Consider the following 20,196-nt stretch of genomic DNA (forward strand, 5'->3'; position numbering starts at 1 on the left):
TTAGGCAGCCTCTGTGCTAATGGATGGGGTTGTGTTTCTGTGTTGCTAGTTGTTTGGCATAGGATGTCCTGCACTGTGGCTTGCTGGTTGTTGACTGGAGCTGGGTCTTGGTGTTGAGATGGAGATCTCTGGGAGATTTTTGCCGTTTGATATTACGTGGAGCTGGGAGGTCTCTTGTGGACCAGTGTCCTGAACTTGGCTCTCCCACCTCAGTGGCACAGCCCTGATGCCTGGCTGGAGCACCAAGAGCCTGTCCTCCACACGGCTCAGAATAAAAGGGAGAAAAAAAAGGAAGAAAGAACAAAGAAGATAAAATAAAATATAATAAAATAAAATAGGGCTTCCCTGGTGGCGCAGTGGTTGAGAGTCCACCTGCCGATGCAGGGGACACGGGTTCGTGTCCCAGTCCGGGAAGGTCCCACATGCCAAGGAGCGGCTGGGCCCATGAGCCATGGCCGCTGAGCCTGTGCGTCCGGAGCCTGTGCTCTGCAACAGGAGAGGCCACAACAGTGAGAGGCCTGCGTACCACAAAAAAAAAAAATAAATAAATAAATAAAATAAAAATAAAATAAAGTAAAATAAAATAGTTATTAAAATAAAAAATAATTACTAAGAAAAAAAATTTTTTCAGTAATTAAAAAAAAAAACCCGACAGAGAGAACCCTAGGACAAATGGTAAAAGCAAAGCTATACAGACAAAATCACACACAGAAGCATACACATACACACTCACAAAGAGAGAAAAAGGGAAAAAAAAAAATATATATCGTTGCTCCCAAATTCTACCTCCTCAATTTGGGATGACTCGTTTTCTATTCAGGTATTCCACAGATGCAGGGTTCATCACGTTAATTGTGGAGATTTAATCCGTGGCTCCTGAGGCTCCTGGGGGAGATTTCCCTTTCTCTTCTTTGTTCGCACAGCTCCGGGGGTTCAGCTTTGAATTTGGACCCGCCTCTGCGTGTAGGTCGCCTGAGGGCATCTGTTCTTCGCTCAGACAGGACTGGGTTAAAGGAGCAGCTGATTCGGGGGCTCTGGCTCACTCAGGCCGGGGGGATGGAGGAGTACGGAGTGCGGGGTGAGCCTGCGGCGGCAGAGGCCGCCGTGACGTTGCACCAGCCTGAGGCACGCTGTGCGTTTTCCCGGGGAAGTTGTCCCTGATCACGGGACCCTGGCAGTGGCGGGCTGCACAGGCTCCTGGTAGGGGAGGTGTGGATAGTGACCTGTGCTTGCACACAGGCTTCTTGGTGGCAGCAGCAGCGGCCTTAGCGTCTCATGCCCGTCTCTGGGGTCCATGCTGATAGCCGCGGCTCGCGCCAGTCTCTGGAGCTCCTTTAAGCAGCGCTCTGAATCCCCTCTCCTCGCGCACAAGGAAACAAAGAGGCAAGAAAAAGCCTCTTGCCTCTACTGCAGGTCCAGACTTTTTCCCAGACTCCCTCCTGGCTAGCCATGGCGCACTAACTCCCTGCAGGATGTGTTCACGCTGCCAACCCCAGTCCTCTCCCGGTACTCTGACCAAAGCCTGAGCCTCAGCTCCCAGCCCCCGTCAGCCCCGGCGGGTGAGCAGACAACCCTCTCGGGCTGGTGAGTGCCGGTCAGCACCGATCCTCTGTGCGGGAATCTCTCCGCTTTGACCTCTGCACCCCTGTTGCTGCGCAGCTTCCCCCCTTCCGCCACCCGCAGTCTCCGCCCGCAAAGGGCCTTCCTAGTGTGTGGAAACCTTTCCTCCTTCACAGCTCCCTCCCACTAGTGCAGGTCCCGTCCCTATTCTTTTGTCTCTGTTTTTTCTTTTGCCCTACCCAGGTACGTGGGGAGTTTCTTGCCTTTTGGGAGGTCTGAGGTCTTCTGCCAGCGTTCAGTAGGTGTTCTGTAGGAGTTGTTCCACGTGTAGATGTATTTCTGGTGTATCGTTGGGGAGGAAGGTGATCTCCGCCTCTTACTCTTCAGCCATCTTGAAGCTCCTCCAAGTTGTACTCACTGGCACAAGGTGGCCATCCCTGGCTTCACATCAACATGATCTCAGGCACAAACCTCCTTGTTTTTCCATTTTGTCTTTAAGTTACTTGTTGAAACAACTGGCCCGCAGTCCCAAGGACTGTCGCAGCTTCGACTGGTGGGGCCCCTCCAGAGCTGGCAGTCTCAGTGAGGCTACCCTCCCCTCGGTCTCCAGGGCAGTTCAGTGATGGCGGAGGGAAGAGACCCCGAACAAGCTACAGTGAGGTTTTAAGAAATTAAATGCTTGAGCTCTACCCCAGACCTCCTGAATTAAATTTCTGGGCAGGGCATGGGAGGACAGAGGGTATAAATTCAGAGAAGGGAGAGGAGTTGGGGGAAGCAAGACCTGGCATTCTGTACCTTATAAAACTCCCCAGTAATGCTGATAAAAACAGCTTGACGCAACTTAGTGGAGCAATATTTGAGAATCACTGCCACGGGGCAGGATGGCACCATTGGGCAAATGTATTCCTGTCAGTTAACGTGGCATGTAGACCAAATGGGCTTTGAGTTATGCAGGATTTTCAGCAGAAACTCCCACGTCTTTCCATCTCCACCTCTCTGATGCCTAGCACACCAAAGTTGAGAAATACTACACTAGATCATGAGCCTGAGAGTCCACAGTGGGGCCGATAGGCTTCAAGGAGGGGCATCTTACATTGAATTTAAAAAGAAAAATCTTGCCAAACATAGAAGAAGAGAAGAGTTGCCAAGGAAAAGGAACAGCATGTATTCAGGAAAGGAAAACTGGGCTTAAAGTGTGATGCACTGAAGAGTTGTTTAGAAGAAAGGGTTCCTGCAGGGGAATGCTAGGCTCTGGAGAGGATCAGATTTCTTCCTTGGGTTCCACTGTGTTTTTATTATGGAAAATTGTGAATACCAAGTCTAGGAGTTTATAAATCTCAATTCAATAAACTCTATGTTACTTTTGTTTACTCAAGTTACATTCTAATAGGCAGTGTCTTATTATTTTTGTTATAATCTGCACATCTAGGATGCATTCTTGGCTGTGAAATTTTCATATTTCTTCTTTAAAGTTGGTTCCAGGTTCTTTAGTCAGTTTCATTCAGTCCTCATACTTAACAGAGAAAAGCCAGGACTACATTGACCTGATATTAATAACAAGGTATTTGTGTACAAGATGTCTTTGTTCAGAATGCCACAAAGCAAGAGTGAATTTCCAAGACAATTATCAGTGTTACTGAAGATTTAATGGTTGGGGTTTATGTAACCTGAATGAAATACCAATATTATGGTTACCTGAGTGAGTGATTCCTGGTAAGATCAGGTTGACGCTCCTGTAGAATTTCAAAGATGTTGGGCTGGCGCAGAAATGCAACAATCTTGTCATTGTAAGCTGAAAAAACATACATATGTAACAATATTTTAAAATCTGTTATTTTATGCACATAAATCCAGACTTTTAAAGTTTTGTTTTTCTGGTTAATATTCCTTGTATTCAAAGTCATAGTTTAGAGCCACTATAGATGCTTAAATTCCAATTTGTGTCTATCCTGTTATATGAGTATTGGACTTAGATCTGTTAGGTATGACTGACTTAAGCACTCATTAAACTCATCTGATGAGCCATATTTATTATCAAATTGCAAGATGAGATCACCAACAAGATTCTAGATACTGATTGTTTTATGCTACTGCTTACTAAAATCAACCTTATAAGCAATTGTTAAAAATGGAAAACCATCTTCTGATTAAATGTCAGCCACCTACAGAGGTGAAGAGGTAGAGCAAGAGTTGCTAAAATACCGTAGTTGCCAGCAGCAACTACCAATATGCAGAGGCAAACCATTCCTAAATTCTACGTGGAAATAAATGCCATTAAGCCACAGGGTAGCTCTTTACCAACCAACTACACCAACAGCTACAAGACGACCAGCATCATCAATTATGTACATAATATTTTAAAAGGAAAATCTATATCTTAGTCAAGGCTGGCTAATGTTTACAGAAATTTTAAATTTAATTAACGTTTACTAAAGGCTCTGTTAATACTCTTTTGTCAAGAAAGTAATTTGCTTACTTAAGATAATTCATCTTGATTCCATTTATTTATAATCAGAAATACAGATATATTTAAATTACAGAACTGAGTGTCTGAATTCTCAAACATCAGAGATCCTAGTTCAGTCAATACTCTTGTGCTCATAAATATGATCAAGAAACATGCCTTATTTTAACAAAATATCACTCAAAAGAAGTATAATTCTCTAGACATTTGCCACTTCAGATTTTAGCTGCATCATGCTAATTTTAGTAAAATGTAAATAAAATAAAAAAAATACTATCTGCTAGTATGGAATCCCATTGTCAAACTCAAAGTGTCCCTAACTGCACATTTCACCACATATAATAAAAACATTTTTATAATTGAGGTTTTGTCAGCAGTTTTTACATCCTATCTAAGATCAGAAACTAGATAACTTTTTAAACGACAATTTTATAGTACTTTAAAATTCTATGTGCAGCATTTAGTATCATATGAGTAACAGCATAATAAAACATAGACTGTTCAATTTCTACCCAAGGTTTCTTCTTATTCAGTGACTGTCGAACCTTTTAGGACATGGGCACTGCATTATATTTCATGGTAAAGTCTTTCTTAAAAAAGTAAAAATTTAAAGCAAAACCAGACAAATGGAGAGTTGCTCAAATTTAAGATGGAACAGGGAGTCCATCTGGCCTCCTGCCAGTCTGTCCACTCCACCTGCCTTAGGGGCTCTAGGTTTGAAAACTGATCTACTTCAACCTCATCATTTTACTAACAACTCAAGTTGTTCTTTAGGCCAATTTGCCTACATTCATTTATTTTTATTTTACAATTTTGGAGACTTTTGCTGTCTTGCATTTGCTACAAAAGCCCTTAAGAATGTGCCATCATTGCTTTCTTATTTTGTGAGGCTCACACACCTTTTAAACTCTGTCTCAAGCATTAAGATATATACTAAATAAATGCTTGTCCAAATGCCTAATTTAAAATGACCACACAATACAGCTGCCTTAAGAACTTATTTTTCCTTAACTTCAACAATCTAATATAATAGTTCTACTCAGGTAAGGTAGAGTAGTAGAAAAAATTCTCATCCTATAGGATTTTACAAGACATAAGTGTTTTGAGACTCAAATCGATTTCTTAGGGATAATGCAGCAGTTTTTCAGTACAGGGCAAATGTAGCAGGCTGACAATAGGGAAGTGTATCAGCAGAGAATGCATGGTACACACGGACATGAAAAGCAAAGATAAAGACTTTGGGAAAGAGATGACATACCCACTGGAACCATGTCCTGGTACTGTGGCCTACTAACTGTATTGAACGTACTTGATGGCCTGGGAAGAACTGGTGGTCCTGCATGTCGAGAATCTTCTCCTACCTGCAAACACAAGCAGTGTTTTTGTTCTGCACCAAATCCTAGAATACTTTACATCAGTACCCCAAGCCAAGTTGTTCAGGACACTTGACAATGAGCATTGTTAAGTACCAACTGATCAGAACAGAGGCTAGCTGAAGAGCTGACACAGGACTCTCAAAAGCTCTGCTTCAGTTGCTGAATTGAGGGGATGGCTTGGGGTATAACGTCCCTGAGAGGGGCCAGGGCAGTAACTGTTGACCAAATGGTAGAGGAGTAGCTCAAAATGTCTACACCTCTTGGGGATGTAGATGCTGAATACCTGTTCCTCAGAAATAACTTCTACCCGACAAAACACAAACCTGCAAAAGTACAATCAGAGAGAACACTTGGGTGGTACAAAATTCATCGGGCAGTGCCAGGATATACCTTCTTTTGGCCAAGGCAGGTCAGGGAATTCCCTGCCTCAGCAGAGGAGGGGTTGAAGAGCAGCAGTCTTCATGTGGGTTTCCGAGTTGGATATTACCTCCTCAGAAGCAATTTTACATGCCTATTAGAGCACCCAGTACAACAGCTTTTTCTGGTTTGAACCTCCCACACCAGCAAGCTAATCACAGCAGGTGTGGAGGAGCTAAATAGGGTTGCCCCAACCTGAATTAGTTACATACTGATTATAGGCTTAGAAACTCATACATACAAGGAGATAAATAAAAACGCCCATTAATAATCTTACCAGAAAACTCTAACACTGCTTTAGCTTCTGTTTTAGCATTTTCCCCCCATACTACAGAAGTCTTTTAAGACAACAGTAGAACAGTTGAATAAGAGTAAGAGAACAAAAGGCAAAACAACCTCCTGGATTTATAAATTGGTACTTTTAAAATACAGTTTCTACTCCCACCCATTCAAACCCTCACAACCATTTTATCATACTGCATCCGTTAGGTGTTCAGAGAGGGTTTTTCTAAAGGCACTAAAGCTGGAAATATCGTCCCCACACTCGACTGCTTGTTTATCCTTCAAGAATGTTCTCATTCATTCTTCAATGTGTAGTTCAAACAGCCCCTCCTCCATGAAGCCTTCCCTTCCCTTCAAGCTGACACTAAATGTCACCTTCTCTGAGCACCCACAGCACTCGGGGTACATTTCTGAAGCAGCTGCCATTATTAACAGTCTATAAAGCATTTTTTGCTTGTATTCTTATTCATCTGGATTATGGTTAGTTTTATATATTCTCTCCTTAATAAGAACACAGGAACATACATTATTTACTTGTATCCCTCACACCAACCACGTTTCTACACTACAGGTGTTTAGTAAGTATTCATTTGTTGGATGGAAGAGATACCAAAATTTCTATTACCTGGAATATTTGCTAACTAAGTCTAAGAGAATGGCTGAGAAGACTTGGGAATGTAACCAGAAATTTCCCACTCTGCTTCTCTTGAGTTATTGGCTCTGAGAAATGAAGTCAGCCCCTCTTGGGAGAGATTCAATCATTAACTATACCTTGTCAGTCACCAAACTTATCATTTCAATCTACCAACATATACTTTCCCTCCTGTCAGTAAGTTGCCTTGTGTCATCATTTCCCAGAACAGCCAAAGGTCTTCTCCTTGACACCCTGCTTCTTCAAACCAGACCATAAAACCAGACCATTATCAGTGGGCAAGCCGTGATAAACGTGTGTATTACTGCAGGATGTGCGTGCTTCCGACAGCTGGGGCAGAAAGCACATTCCCCTCAAGGGTTTAACAACGCTGAGACTGAATGCTGAGTCTTTATGGGGTCGTCTCTGTTCCACTGCTCAACTTCCGTCAATAAGAAGAGAAGTCCTCATTCAAATTTTAATGTGTACCTTAGTATCCCTACTGCTAGACCATGAAACTAATTCAAGTTCTGAGGCAGAGGAGTTGAAAGAAAATATAAGTATAGCTACTAATCTCATGCATGTAGTCCTGATCAGACTGAACAGCCAGCGTCATATTGTGACGTCAAATAAGGCAAGCATCTAAAGTGCACTAGTTGCGCGATAAAACGAGGCAGGGCCCTGATATGCTACATATCATGCACAAGGTCCAAAGGTGAGAGGTCTGTTCTGCTTTTTAGATGAATGCTATTAGCATCATCCAGTTCACCACTAATGTTTTATATGACAGCCAGGTAGAGATTTATTAGCTACTCATAAAACATGAATATTTTTGTGCATACCTCATCCTGCAATAGATTTATATAACATTTTTATGTGAGCTTCTCGTGTGTACTCTTCTATGTCTTCACTTACAACCAGCAAACACACATAATCATTAGAGCCAGTATGTAAATCATGAGGGGAAATTCCAAGAGTGGAATTTTGATGAATCAAATCCAGTTATTTATTACATTCATAATCTTTTCTTATAATAGAAGCTACAAAAATATTTGACATACAATATAATACTGAAAATATGATATGCACATAGATGGAACGTGGAAATGGCATTCAGGAAAAGAATCTTAATTCTTCTTGTCTAAGGGAATTTTTAGAAACAATGTATATCAAGTGATAATATATGACATTCAAAGCGTAAGTCTTTATTAAGGAGAAAATATGTGACCTAAAGCATTCCTGTTTTATTTATTTAACCTGCTACAGAAAAAGGGAAACAGGAAGAGATTATTTCTTTTCTCTTTTTTCTTTTTCTTTCTTTTTTTTTTTTCTGGTTAGATTATTAGACAGCCCTCATGTGGTTACCATGGGACACTGCAAACTAGCAAAGTATAATAGAGTACGGTAGAGCTTTTAGTAATTCTTAATGCTACCCATTTTCTCTAAGCACTTAAGAGTACATAAATCAACCCTCATACATATCCTAACCTTAAAGAATATTAGTGAGGATGCCACAACCCCATAGCATTGGCCGAAGATTTTAATCTAATCCAGCAATCCTCACTTAAGAAACTTCCTTATCTTTAACCTAATTTTAATCCCCTAAAAAAGTTACATTCATTGCTTCCTATGAAGCTGCTCTTAGGTATGCAAAAGGGCTCATCATCATCCTCTCTTGAACACTGTATTGCATTATGAATTCCCTCACCATCCACTGAATTTTTTTTTTTTTCTAAATCTCTAATTTCTTCAAACTTTCCTCACATGTCCTACTTTTTAAACCTGTAATTTAGGCTCTATGAGTTTCCAGAGAAACCCCGTTAACATTCCAACACTTTCAGCCTCCAAATGATAGTCTCTAAATCAAACTAGAAAAACAAAACAATAAGAAAGAGCCAGCACGATTCCATAAACCCCACATCCCGTGCTTCTATCAGCCAACAGGTCGGTCGCTAAGGCTCAGGACTCACCTCGCCTGCGCTGTGGCTGCGCTGCCTGGTCAGGTGCTGTCGATGCACCAGCGCGCTCGTGGGTCTGCTGCTCTGAAGCGGGAGCCGGGGATCGATGAAAGTGGTGGTACGCGAGTTGTGGTCGACAAAAAATGCCTAGGAAGCAACCCACTCAGTCAACACTCCGTACATGGCACACACCTGTCTAGCGGTCCTATCATTTCACACATGCAGGGAAAGACCCACTTTGGAGTGAAAACCTTCGCTCCATTTTCTCGTAATTTCAAATCTTCGGGAGAATTTCTCCTTCTTCCCTCAGGACAGACCAGAAGAGAGGAAGCAACGCTTAGGTTGGATGCAGAATGAAGACAGCAGGGAGGAACATTGTTCCTGGCTTTAGGAAATACAGTCATCAAAGATAGGATCTTAGAAAGAAGCCCCCTGAATGGACATTTGGGCTTCTCTCTTAACTGATGCTCTTTGCTCTTACTGCTATCGGTTATTACCAAGTTTTTCTTTCAAACATCATTGACTTCTCTTTTCCTTCTATGTAATCAGCTACCAAGTCCTCCCCCATTTTCTCATTATAGTGTCTCCTCTATTTGTCCCATCCCAGCCTATCATTCATTCCATTATTTCAGGGTTTTCTCTTAAACATATAATTATTAATAGTTTCTCAGTTGTTCCACATCTCTACAACCTTATTCACTGAATGGCACCTCACTATCAGAATTTTTTTTTCTAAAAGCTTTGACTACATTTCCACTCCAATCCAAAGCCTCTAATGGCTACCTGTTATCTATAGAAAAAACATTCCAACCCTTTGGTCAGTTTTCCAAGACTCTTTACAATCTCCTTCTTACTTTTTTTCCAGTTTGGTCCAGTTTGGGTGATCACACACCCAGATAAATTCTATCACATACAATGACTCAGGGCAAGACACTTAAGTTCTCTGGGCTATAGATTTCTTATAAAAACATGCCTCCTTCATTCATAATAAACATTTCTCCACCATAAAGTGATAGGAAGGAGGAAACCATGTCTGTCATGTTTACTGCAGAATCACTTGTGACATGAAACCACGCATGAGCATAAACCATTTCCCTCAGTTTTGCAGTAAGGATTGCATGTAATGTAGAAAGGCCTTTAAAAATTCTGTTTAATTTTAAAACTCGATGTAAGTGCTATTTTTCATTATCATTAGGAACAAAATGGTGTTAAGTTTGCAATGTAAAATTCATTCAAGGTAATAATGAAGCCCATCATCTCAAGGATAATTAGAAAATATAAGTTTTCCATGATCAGATAAAGTTAATTAGGTCAAGATAAAAAGGACTATTAGGAGAGCCTGGAGACTCATTACTGATAAATGTCAGGAGACATGATATATGCCAAATAACCTAAGCAAAAAAGAACTGATGGAGCTCTGTTAACAAAGTACCTTAAAGACTAGGAAAGAATGCATCTAGGCAAATCCCAGGGGCAGATGGTATATTTATGCTGATTAAAAATTCACCTTTCCATTATGAAACAAATGTTTCTGTAGATAATCAGGAAACAGAGCAAAATAATTTGTAAGTAGCTCCCAAATAGGGGGAAAAATGACTTCTTTAAAAAAAAATGACTTTAAGCAGAATGTGCACTAGAAACAAAGCAGAGAAATGGCCAAAACAAGAATCCTTGTCTGTCCCTTCTCTCGATATCCGATTTCCAGGTACAAAGACTGGATTAAATGGAAGTCTGGTAGGACGGAGTCACCAACCTCACATCCCTGGGTAATGCTCCCTTTTCCATAACCTATCAGGTGGAATATCTTTCTTCTCTGATCTTGTAAAAATGTACACCAACAATAAACCCTACACAGGCTTGTATTGTCAGGCTCTGGTCTCAAATGTGACACTAGTCCCCGTTTGAGTTGAGCTTCTAATACACATGTATGTATATTATTTCTGCCACTATTTAAAATGTCATAAAATAGAAATTCATTTTTTTAATATACATTTCAACATAATAGGTATTATAGTCAATTTAATATTCTCTTTACGTATATTAAGATTAAGCTCTTATTACTACAACAATAATATTAGCCATGTCGTTTTAAGGGGAAAATACAAAGAGTATGAAAATAGAATTGCCTATTTACCTAATGTCTTAGGAATGTTTTGAAGGAACAGGTGGTCATTTAGAGGTAACGATGAATCACTTGTAATTATAAGGACAAATGGGTGTGTACATCTAGGTCAGTTGTGATTTACATGGAGTGTCATAGTCTAATTTGACGTTAAGAGGCTTCTCTAAAATCCATTCTATAAAAAATTATACTGTGAATGCCTTCAGGGTAGGGACCCTTTCTTACTCACCCTGTTCTCCCTAATAGCTTTTAGGGCTGCATCTGGGAGAAAGAGAGTGCTCGGTAAATAAACTGCCAAAAACTCGAACAACAGACTCCTGACCAAAATACAGGAAGACAACTGACAATGAACTAACCAAGTATTAAAAATCGCGTTCTTTTACGCAAGCATAGAAATACTGAAAGATTTGAGAAAAATACATGAGAGAAGTGTGTGTGTGTGTGTGTGTGTGTTGGGTGAAAAGTGTGGAGAGCTGAAGACTATAATACCACAAATAGGATAAAAGGTTTTAAAACACCTCATGTGGACATGGATAAACTATCAAGTTAAAACTTGAGAAGTCCGAGACAAAGTAGTGATTAAATGCTTGGGATCTAGAAAAAGACAAGCCTGGGTCTGAGCTCTAGCTCCACCACTTACTACTGACATAACGTTGGGCAAACTACTTAACTTTTTCAAACTACAATTTCTTTTCTGTTAAACAGGTATAATAACGCCTACATCAAAGGAAGATAAAATGAGATGGTTCATATAAATTTCTGAACATAGTACCTGAGACCCCTTAAATGTGAGTTAATATTATTATTACTAATAATAACAGTATTAACTTCTGAGACATTTTTCTAAGGATTACAGTGGTTCTCCCTGCAGCCCATAAACAAAGCTCAAAAAAAAAAAAAAAGAGGAGAACCAGTGAACCCACACTTCCCAGGCTCCTTGTAGGTACGTATGGCCTAGATTAAGTTCTGGTCAATGAGATGTAAACAGAGGGTCACATGATACTTCTGGAAAACTCCTTTCCAAGGAGATTTTTACAAGGTAAAGCCCTCCTTCTGTACTTCATCCATTCTGCTCCCTGAAACAAAGATGTAATCGCCGAACCCCAGCAGCCATAATGAACCCTGAAGATGAGGGATGGCTGAATAAAAAGCCGTAAGGAGCCAAGGCTCTTACAACTTAAGAAACCACCTTAAGGGCCCCAGACTGCCTATCTCTGAACTGCTTCATGTGACAGAATAAAATCTTGTAGAGTAAACTTTGTATAGGTCTCTGTCACAATGCAGCCAAACCAAATCCTAATTGATGCACTGAAGTCAGCAAAGAAGAACGCATAAGCCGGCCACCACCATGATAAATAAGGATTTTCATTATTTCATAAATAATGATTTCTCATTATTGTTCACCTTTAATACAGTTGGGTGACAGTCCGAGATTTAAGTGAAATGCAGAGTTGGGAAAGTATAAAGCTGAGATTTGAATCCATCTTTCTGACTTCAAAGCCCAGTGAGCAGTGCCTCTTTCCCCTCCCTCTCCTTTTCATAGTTCTCCTCTTTTTCTTCCATTCTTTCTGCCTCCTATTTTTCCTTTTGATGTTCTTCCCACTCCCCTCACACAGTACTTGATTTTAGAAAAGTATTTAAGTATTCATTGAATTAGGCCGACAATAACTGTCACTCGGAGTGCTGGGCCTCACCGTTTCAGTGCTGAAAAGGTTGCTACTGATGCTGGACAGCAAACTGCTCATCCTCTGCACGATCTGTACGGCTCCCCTGCTGGAGGGTGGGCTGTGGCTGGAGCATAGGTGCTAATTTGTATTCCACAAGGAGCTCAGTTTCAGAGTAAATGGAACGTGTATACTGCTTACATGTGCTTTTTAAGTCTGCCAAGTACTTGGGGGCAAAGTCTCAATTAAGACCACTATCGAAACCACGCAGCTAGCACACTAGCGCTAGCCGAGGGCAGCACGAAGAGGCAATTCCTTGGCATGTGCTTTGGCTCTGCTCCCCTCCCTGTGTGACCCTGGACAGGCTTCCTTGGTGCTTTGCTATATCCACGTAAAGGAGATGACTGAGGTCACAACTGAGTTGTGGAAGATGTATTCTACTTTAAAACAAAGATCAAAGCATAGAAAAAATACAGTGCAAATTTTAGGCTTGACATTTCTATTTGTGATGCACAAATCAATTAGGTCACAAAAGTGGATCACTTTCCCATAGGATGTCCTAACTAGTTCAAGCCAGTAATGAAGTTGACCTATTCCTTTTTAAAAAAAATTTAATTTGGGTCACCATTTTATTTTTTTATGTTACCATTCTTGAATAGCCTGCCTTTATTTATGAAATTGTCTACCATGTATCAATAAATACTGTCTGAATAGACAGTATGTTGAGAAGGCAGACCACATCAAAAAAAAGCAATTGTATCAAAAAAGGAGTCTTTTTCAGATTAGCCACTAGCAAAGCAAATTTTGAACAACACAGATTCCCTACTGTTAAGTTTCATTAAGGAAGTTCACTCAAGCTTCCCAGTGCTGACTAGGGCTAACAATATAATCAAAAACTGAAAGGAATGCAAATACCCAAATTCAAATCTCATTTTAAAAGCTTCTACCCTTTCGCTGCTTCAGGGCATGATCAGAGTCAGAAAATATGGGCTGGATGGAGCCCATATTAGTGAGGCCAAACAAAATACACTTCTCTCTTTACACAATTCTTTTTTTTAAGCTTCTATTATTTTAAGAAAAGAAAAAGGCATCAGTATTTGTGAAGAAATACCAACCTCAGGCTCAACAAATCTAAGTTACAGAAGTTTGAAATTGTTTCCACTTAACATTTTGCCAAACCAGGAATCCGTATTAAAAGACCGTGTAAACAAAATAAAACAAAAAGCACTTGTAACTATGCTCCAGAAAGACATCATCAGATCTTTCTTTCTCTAAAGAGCTATGGAAACAAAGAAAGAACAATAATTTAAAAGACAGCAGCACTGCATATTGAATCTGTTCTAACTTCTAGTTTCTCAACTCTATAAAGTCTTAAAATGCTCAAAAAGTTCATTGTAATCTACTTTAATTTTTATAAAGATTGTAATTTACTCACGCATTCTCTCCCTTCCATAATATAAATCTAAGCTCCTGGTCCCCTCTCTAGTATCTCCCCAATTATAAGGAATAAACATGCTATCATTTTCTCTACATTATATCCCAGACAGAACTCCATTACCAATACTGGAGATGAAAAGCACTGAATAGTAGAGTTTATTGTAACTAAAAAAATAGTCATGCTAACATTTTCTAACATTTGGTTCATCTGAAGGAGTGAGTGGTCCCAAATATCTCATGACATCTATCAATAACAAAAAAGTTAAAGAAGGTTATTTTGTTAAACTGCTGTGATCAGAGATCTAAAGTTGCTAGGAGAGAAAACAGGGACACATGGCACCGTGGATAAGTAAAACATCCCCAAAACTTCAGATGTAAAATGTTAGCAAAGGGAGGGGGGTGGTATTTTATGTATTGCGAGTAGTGGTATTTAGGTGTTAGAAGTATAATATAGGGGAGCCAGTGCCATGCTGGGGATGGCATGGACCAGCTTACAGGAGCTGATGGTGAAACCTCAAGGAATTCTCAAGCTGTTGATGATGATGCCGGCAGCCTGAAATTGGCTATGGTGGGAGAATTTACACCATGGAAAATGGCAAATGTTACAGACCAGCCCTCCTCCCCACCGCCCCTGAGGAGCTGATTGCTAAGCATTTATCAGCACGTCACTGCAGAAGACCAAGGATGGAGTTATCCAAATCAGCACATTTCAGGTAGAATAGAAGGGCATTGCCATGAAATTTTAAAATAGTACTCTACATTTTTTAAAAAGAGTCAGTGCTGGTCAGAGGACAACTGTTTAAAGATAAAAGGCAAAGGCCATCTTCATACTTGGGCAATTCCTTCAATATTCCATGAGTTTAGCATTTTACTCAAAAATACATTCACAAAACCAACCTCTGCTTTATTCTCTCATTCTGAAAGGTATACTGCCCTAGAAGGATTCTTCACCTCTGCCTCTCTGTGTGAGTTACTTTTTGGTCTAACAAGATTGTACCCCCCGAAAAATAAGCAAGAGATACTCTAAAAACGATGTGTTATTTGTAAATTTAGAGTTTAATTTCATCTCTACCTGGATTGCTGTGTAACTGGAGGTGATTAAACCAGATAACCACCACAAAGAGGTATTAGTTGTTTCAAAGCAATTAAAGAGACATGTCACAAAAATAACTAATATAGTACTCTAATGAATGAAAAATATATTTTTCAAAGTGTAGAACTTATTCTGCTAAGAGACTTTTGGGATTCACTTGAAACCTCCAAATATTAAGTTGCATTTTACTCATTAAGATGAACCTGACCCAATAAACTGTGGCCATCAGCTTCACGTGGGACTGAAACCAAAGTCTATGTCATCACTGGGGCAACTTCTACAGCCACATAAGCTATTAGCATCTGGTAAAATGAGAATCCTCAAGTAGGCTCTGACTGTGGTAACTTTCACTGTACAAATATTTGTTCTCTTCTAAAAAATCTATCCTCATAACCATAATTCCTACTTGCCACGGTCATCGAAGTTGAGTATTTGGACCATACTGATACTCAAATCCCCAATGTGACATCCAAAGTCACAAACCCCTAGAGTTACAAAGCTTGGCTTTAGAGATGGATGTCAATTTAGCTGGGTGATATTATAGCAAGTGTTTTTTGTAGGGAAAAACACAAGAAACTATGGGAAAAGACATTTCACTTTAAATAAGGAGATGGTTACCGCTTTACATTTTCATTTAAAGAGCCCATGACGTTTATCACTTTTAAAGCTCAAAGTTTCAGTATAGGCTCAAGTAGAATGAACTGGGGAAAGCACCCTGTGTTAATACTGTTTGAGAGTACAAAACAAAGAGGCAGGAAAAAAGTTATGCCATATTTAACATCTGAAAGGGGAGTCAAAAATAAACACTTTTCTTAAAAATTAAACCAAATGGTAAGCCCATTATATAAGCTTATTAATAAGAAATATCAAGCTTTGTAATATTTTTCTAATTGTCCATGTCATTTTGTATCATTCTCTCTGTTATCCTTAACCCTCTGTAGTGATGCTTGCACTGATTTTACTCCATTGATATCGGTCTGTGATTGTTAATTTTATGTGTCAACTTAACTGGGCCACTGGGTGCCCAGACATTTGGCCAAACATGATTCCGATGTGTCTGTGAGTGTGTTCCTGGATGAGATTCACCTTTCAATCAGTAGACTGAGTGGGCCGCATCCAATCAATTGAAGGTCAAAAGGCTGAGTAAGAGGGAATTGCCTTGGCCTGACTGAGTTGGGACATTGGCGTTTTCTTGGGTCTCAAGCTGCTGGGTTTTGGATTGGATCTTACACCATCAGCTCTCCTGTGTGTGTGTGTGTGTGTGTGTGTGTGTACGTAATACAGGGTCTCTCAAAATGTTCCCATTACTTCCTTTTTTTCTCTCTTAATTTTATTTATTTCTTTTTGGCTGCATTGGGTCTTCATTGCTATGCGCGGGCTTTCTCTAGTTGTGGCAAGCGGGTGCTACTCTTAGTTGCGGTGCACAGGCTTCTCATTGCGGTGGCTTCTCTTGTTGTGGAGCAGAGGCTGTACGCATGCGGGCTTCAGCAGTTGTGGCACGCAGGCTCAGTAGTTGTGGCTCATCGGCTCTAGAGTGTAGGCTCCGTAGTTGTGGCACACAGGCTTAGTTGCTCCACAGCATGTGGGATCTTCCCGGACCAGGGCTTGAACCCATGTCCCCTGCATTGGCAGGTGGATTCTTAACCACTGCACCATCAGGGAAGTCCTTTTTTCTTTGTTTTGTTTTTTTGTACATCTTTATTGGAGTATAATTGCTTTACAATGGTGTGTTAGTTTCTGCTGTATAACAAAGTGAATCTGCTATACATATACATATATCCCCACATCTCCTCCCTCTTGTGTTTCCCTCCCACCCTCCCTATCCCACCCCTCTAGGTGGTCACAAAGCACTGAGCTGATCTCCCTGTGCTATGCAGCTGCTTCCCACTAGCTATCTATTTTACATTTGGTAGTGTATATATATCCACGCCACTCTCTCACTTTGTCCCAGCTTACCCTTCCCCCTTCCCCCTCCCTGTGTCCTCAAGTCCATTCTCTACATCTGCATCTTTATACCTGTCCTGCCCCTAGGTTCTTCAGAACCATTTTTTTTTTGATTCCATATATATGTGTTAGCATACGGTATTTGTTTTTCTCTTTCTGACTTATTTCACTCTGTATGACACTCTCTAGGTCCATCCATCTCACTACAAATAACTCAATGTCGTTTCTTTTTATGGCTGACTAATATTCCATTGTATATATGAGCCATATCTTCTTTATCCATTCACCTGTCGACGGACACTTAGGTTGCTTCCATGTCCTGGCTATTGTAAACAGAGCTGCAATGAATACTGTGGTACATGACTCTTTTTGAATTATGGTTTTCTCAGGGTACATGCCCAGTAGTGGGATTGCTGGGTCGCATGGTAGTTCTATTTTTAGTTTTTTAAGGAATCTCCATACTGTTCTCCATAGTGGGTGTATCAATTTACATTCCCACCAACAGTGCAAGAGGATTCCATTTTCTCCATACCCTCTCCAGGATTTATTGTTTGTAGATTTTTTGATGATGGCCATTCTGACTGCTGTGAGGTGATATGTCACTGTAGTTTTGACTTGCATTTCTCTAATGATTAGTAATGTTGAGCATCCTTTCATATGTTTGTTGGCAATCTGTATATATTCTTTGGAGAAATGTCTATTTAGGTTTTCTGCCCATTTTTGGATTGGGTTGTTTGTTTTTTTGATATTGAGCTGCATGAGCTGCTTGTAAATTTTGGAGATTAATCCTTTGTCAGTTCCTTCATTTGCAAATATTTTCTCCCATTCTGAGGGTTGTCTTTTCATCTTGTTTATGGTTTCCTTTGCTATGCAAAGGCTTTTAAGTTTCACCATACACAAAAATAAACTCAAAATGGATTAAAGACCTAAATGTAAGGCCAGACACTATAAAACTCTTAGAGGAAAACACAGGCAGAACACTCTATAACATAAATCACAGCAAGATCCTTTTTGACCCACCTCCTAGAGAAATGGAAATTAAAACAAAAATAAACAAATGGGACCTAATGAAACTTAACAGCTTTTGCACAGCAAAGGAAACCCACTACTTCTTCAAAGGAACCAAACATAGCCCCCCAGTGTGTTCCTTTTTCCACGTCTTTACTTTGGGTGTTTTCCTTCCTTTCCCATTCCAAATTTTCTCTTCTCCACAATCTAATTTTATCAAAATCCTAGTCATCGGGCTTCCCTGGTGGCACAGTGGTTGAGAGTCTGCCTGCTGATGCGGGGGGCACGGGTTCGTGCTCTGGCCTGGGAGGATCCCACATGCTGCGGAGTGGCTAGGCCCGTGAGCCATGGCCGCTGAGCCTGCGCGTCCGGAGCCTGTGCTCCACAACGGGAGAGGCCACAGCAGTGAGAGGCCCGCGTACCTCTAAAAAAAAAAAAAAAAAAAAAAAAAATCCTACTCATCGTTCAGGGTTCGGTTCAAATCCAATCTTTACTATGAAAACTCTCCAGGTATCCCATGCCAGAAATAAGTCTTTTTTTACCTATACTAGTGCATGATGCACGTTCTGTTCTTTTATAATCCAAATAAGAGGCATTAGGGGTAAAATGGTCTGGGCAAGGGGTGCTTAGTGGCTTTACACAGGAAGTGCATGATTCTGTGCAAATGTGTGGATCTGATTTCAGTCCCAGTTCTAAAAAGAAAGTTACTTATCTGGCTAAGGATGTTTTTAAAACACTATCTTCATGACCATAGCTTATGGAGATTGCAACCACCAGAGCAGAAGACCACTAATCTAGCAAGAGAACAAATCTACCAGAGAGACCACAATAAACAGAACACTCATAGCAGAGAAACAGAAAATGCTCTGGGTTGTTATACAGGTTTCAGGCAGAAGCAAACACTCGAGGGCAGACTACCATGCAGTGATCAAGAACAATATGGACAAAAAGAACAAGAACAACAAAAGGAATGCTGTTGTGACAAAACTATTCTGTTGGATCACCTCAGTTAAGGGAGGTCAGCTGTTGGTTAAGAGGAGGAATGGGACACTGACACTACTTCTTCAGTGTATCTTTTACGTCATTGTGTATTTCCCATTAGAGTAAGGATTTAACCATCAATAACAAATCTTTATCATTTTTATAAAAGTCTAAACTGATGAAACTCTTTAGTTGTTGTTCTACTTACTGTAGATTCTTGCTTCTACCTAACCATTCAAATCAAGATTTTGGAGAGCTGGGTAGGAATAACCAAGTGAGTAGCATTCCTGGCTTAGTGTGCTGTATGGTCCATTTTATTTTGTAGGTGTTTGAATAATCCATATTTTGCTTTCCCCAAACTAAGTCATAAACCTCTAGAGGCTTGTAATTGTACTGCTTTTATCTTCTACACTATAGATAATAGTAAGTCAATTACTGAAGAAGTTGTTTAATTATAATCCTAATTGTTTTTCTTCCATTTGTAATCCTGTGATTATCTAAGTGGATGCCAACCACAGCTCCAGGAGCTAGACAGGACAGGTTACTAGCCCTCACTTTAGAGAAAACTGAGGTTTGTAGATCCTGTGATTATCTAAGTGGATGCCAACCACAGCTCCAGGAGCTAGACAGGCCAGGTTACTAGCCCTCACTTTAGAGAAAACTGAGGTTTGTAGAAGTTAGATCAGAAAGACAGTGATGGATCCAGGAATCCTGATCCACAGCAGCATAATTTCCTCAAATCCTCCAAATTAAAAATGAGAAGGGGGCTTCCCTGGTGGCTCAGTGGTTGAGAGTCTGCCTGCCGATGCAGGGGACATGGGTTCATGGCCCAGTCTGGGAAGATCCCACGTGCTGCAGAGCGGCTGGGCCCGTGAGCCATGGCCGCTGAGCCTGCACGTCTGGAGCCTGTGCTCCGTAACAGGAGAGGCCACGGCAGTGAGAGGCCCGCGTACTGCAAAAAAAAAAGGAAAGGAAGGAAGGAAGGGATGGAGGGACGGAGGGAGGGAGGGAGGGAGGGAGGGAAGGGAGGAAGGGAGGGAAGGGAGGAAGAGAGGAAAGGAGGAGGAGGGGGGAGGGGGGAGGGAAGGGGGAGGGGGGAGGGAAGGGAGGGAAGGGGGGAGGGAAGGAGGGAAGGAGGGGAGGGAGGGAAGGGAGGGAAGGGGGGAGGGAGGGAAGGGGGAGGGGGGAGGGGGGAGGGAGGGAAGGGGAGGGGGGAGGGGGAGGGAGGGAAGGAGGGGGGAGGGGGGAGGGAGGGAAGG

General features: G+C 40.9%; 1 protein-coding gene across 1 annotated transcript in view; it reads right to left on the reverse strand.

Annotated features, from left to right (window-relative positions):
• Positions 1 to 20,196, reverse strand: part of HECW2 (HECT, C2 and WW domain containing E3 ubiquitin protein ligase 2) — a 244,591-nt gene that overhangs the window by 75,683 nt on the left and 148,712 nt on the right. Inside the window, exons 14-16 of the mRNA XM_065880275.1 lie at positions 8,701 to 8,835; positions 5,283 to 5,385; positions 3,256 to 3,352 (exon numbers count right to left, since the gene is read on the reverse strand). Coding sequence (XP_065736347.1) covers positions 3,256 to 3,352; positions 5,283 to 5,385; positions 8,701 to 8,835 — 335 coding nt within the window. The remainder of the gene's footprint in view (positions 1 to 3,255; positions 3,353 to 5,282; positions 5,386 to 8,700; positions 8,836 to 20,196) is intronic.

The sequence above is a fragment of the Phocoena phocoena genome, chromosome 7, assembly GCF_963924675.1.
Source record: "Phocoena phocoena chromosome 7, mPhoPho1.1, whole genome shotgun sequence".
In the NCBI taxonomy this organism is placed as follows: Eukaryota; Metazoa; Chordata; class Mammalia; order Artiodactyla; family Phocoenidae; genus Phocoena; species Phocoena phocoena.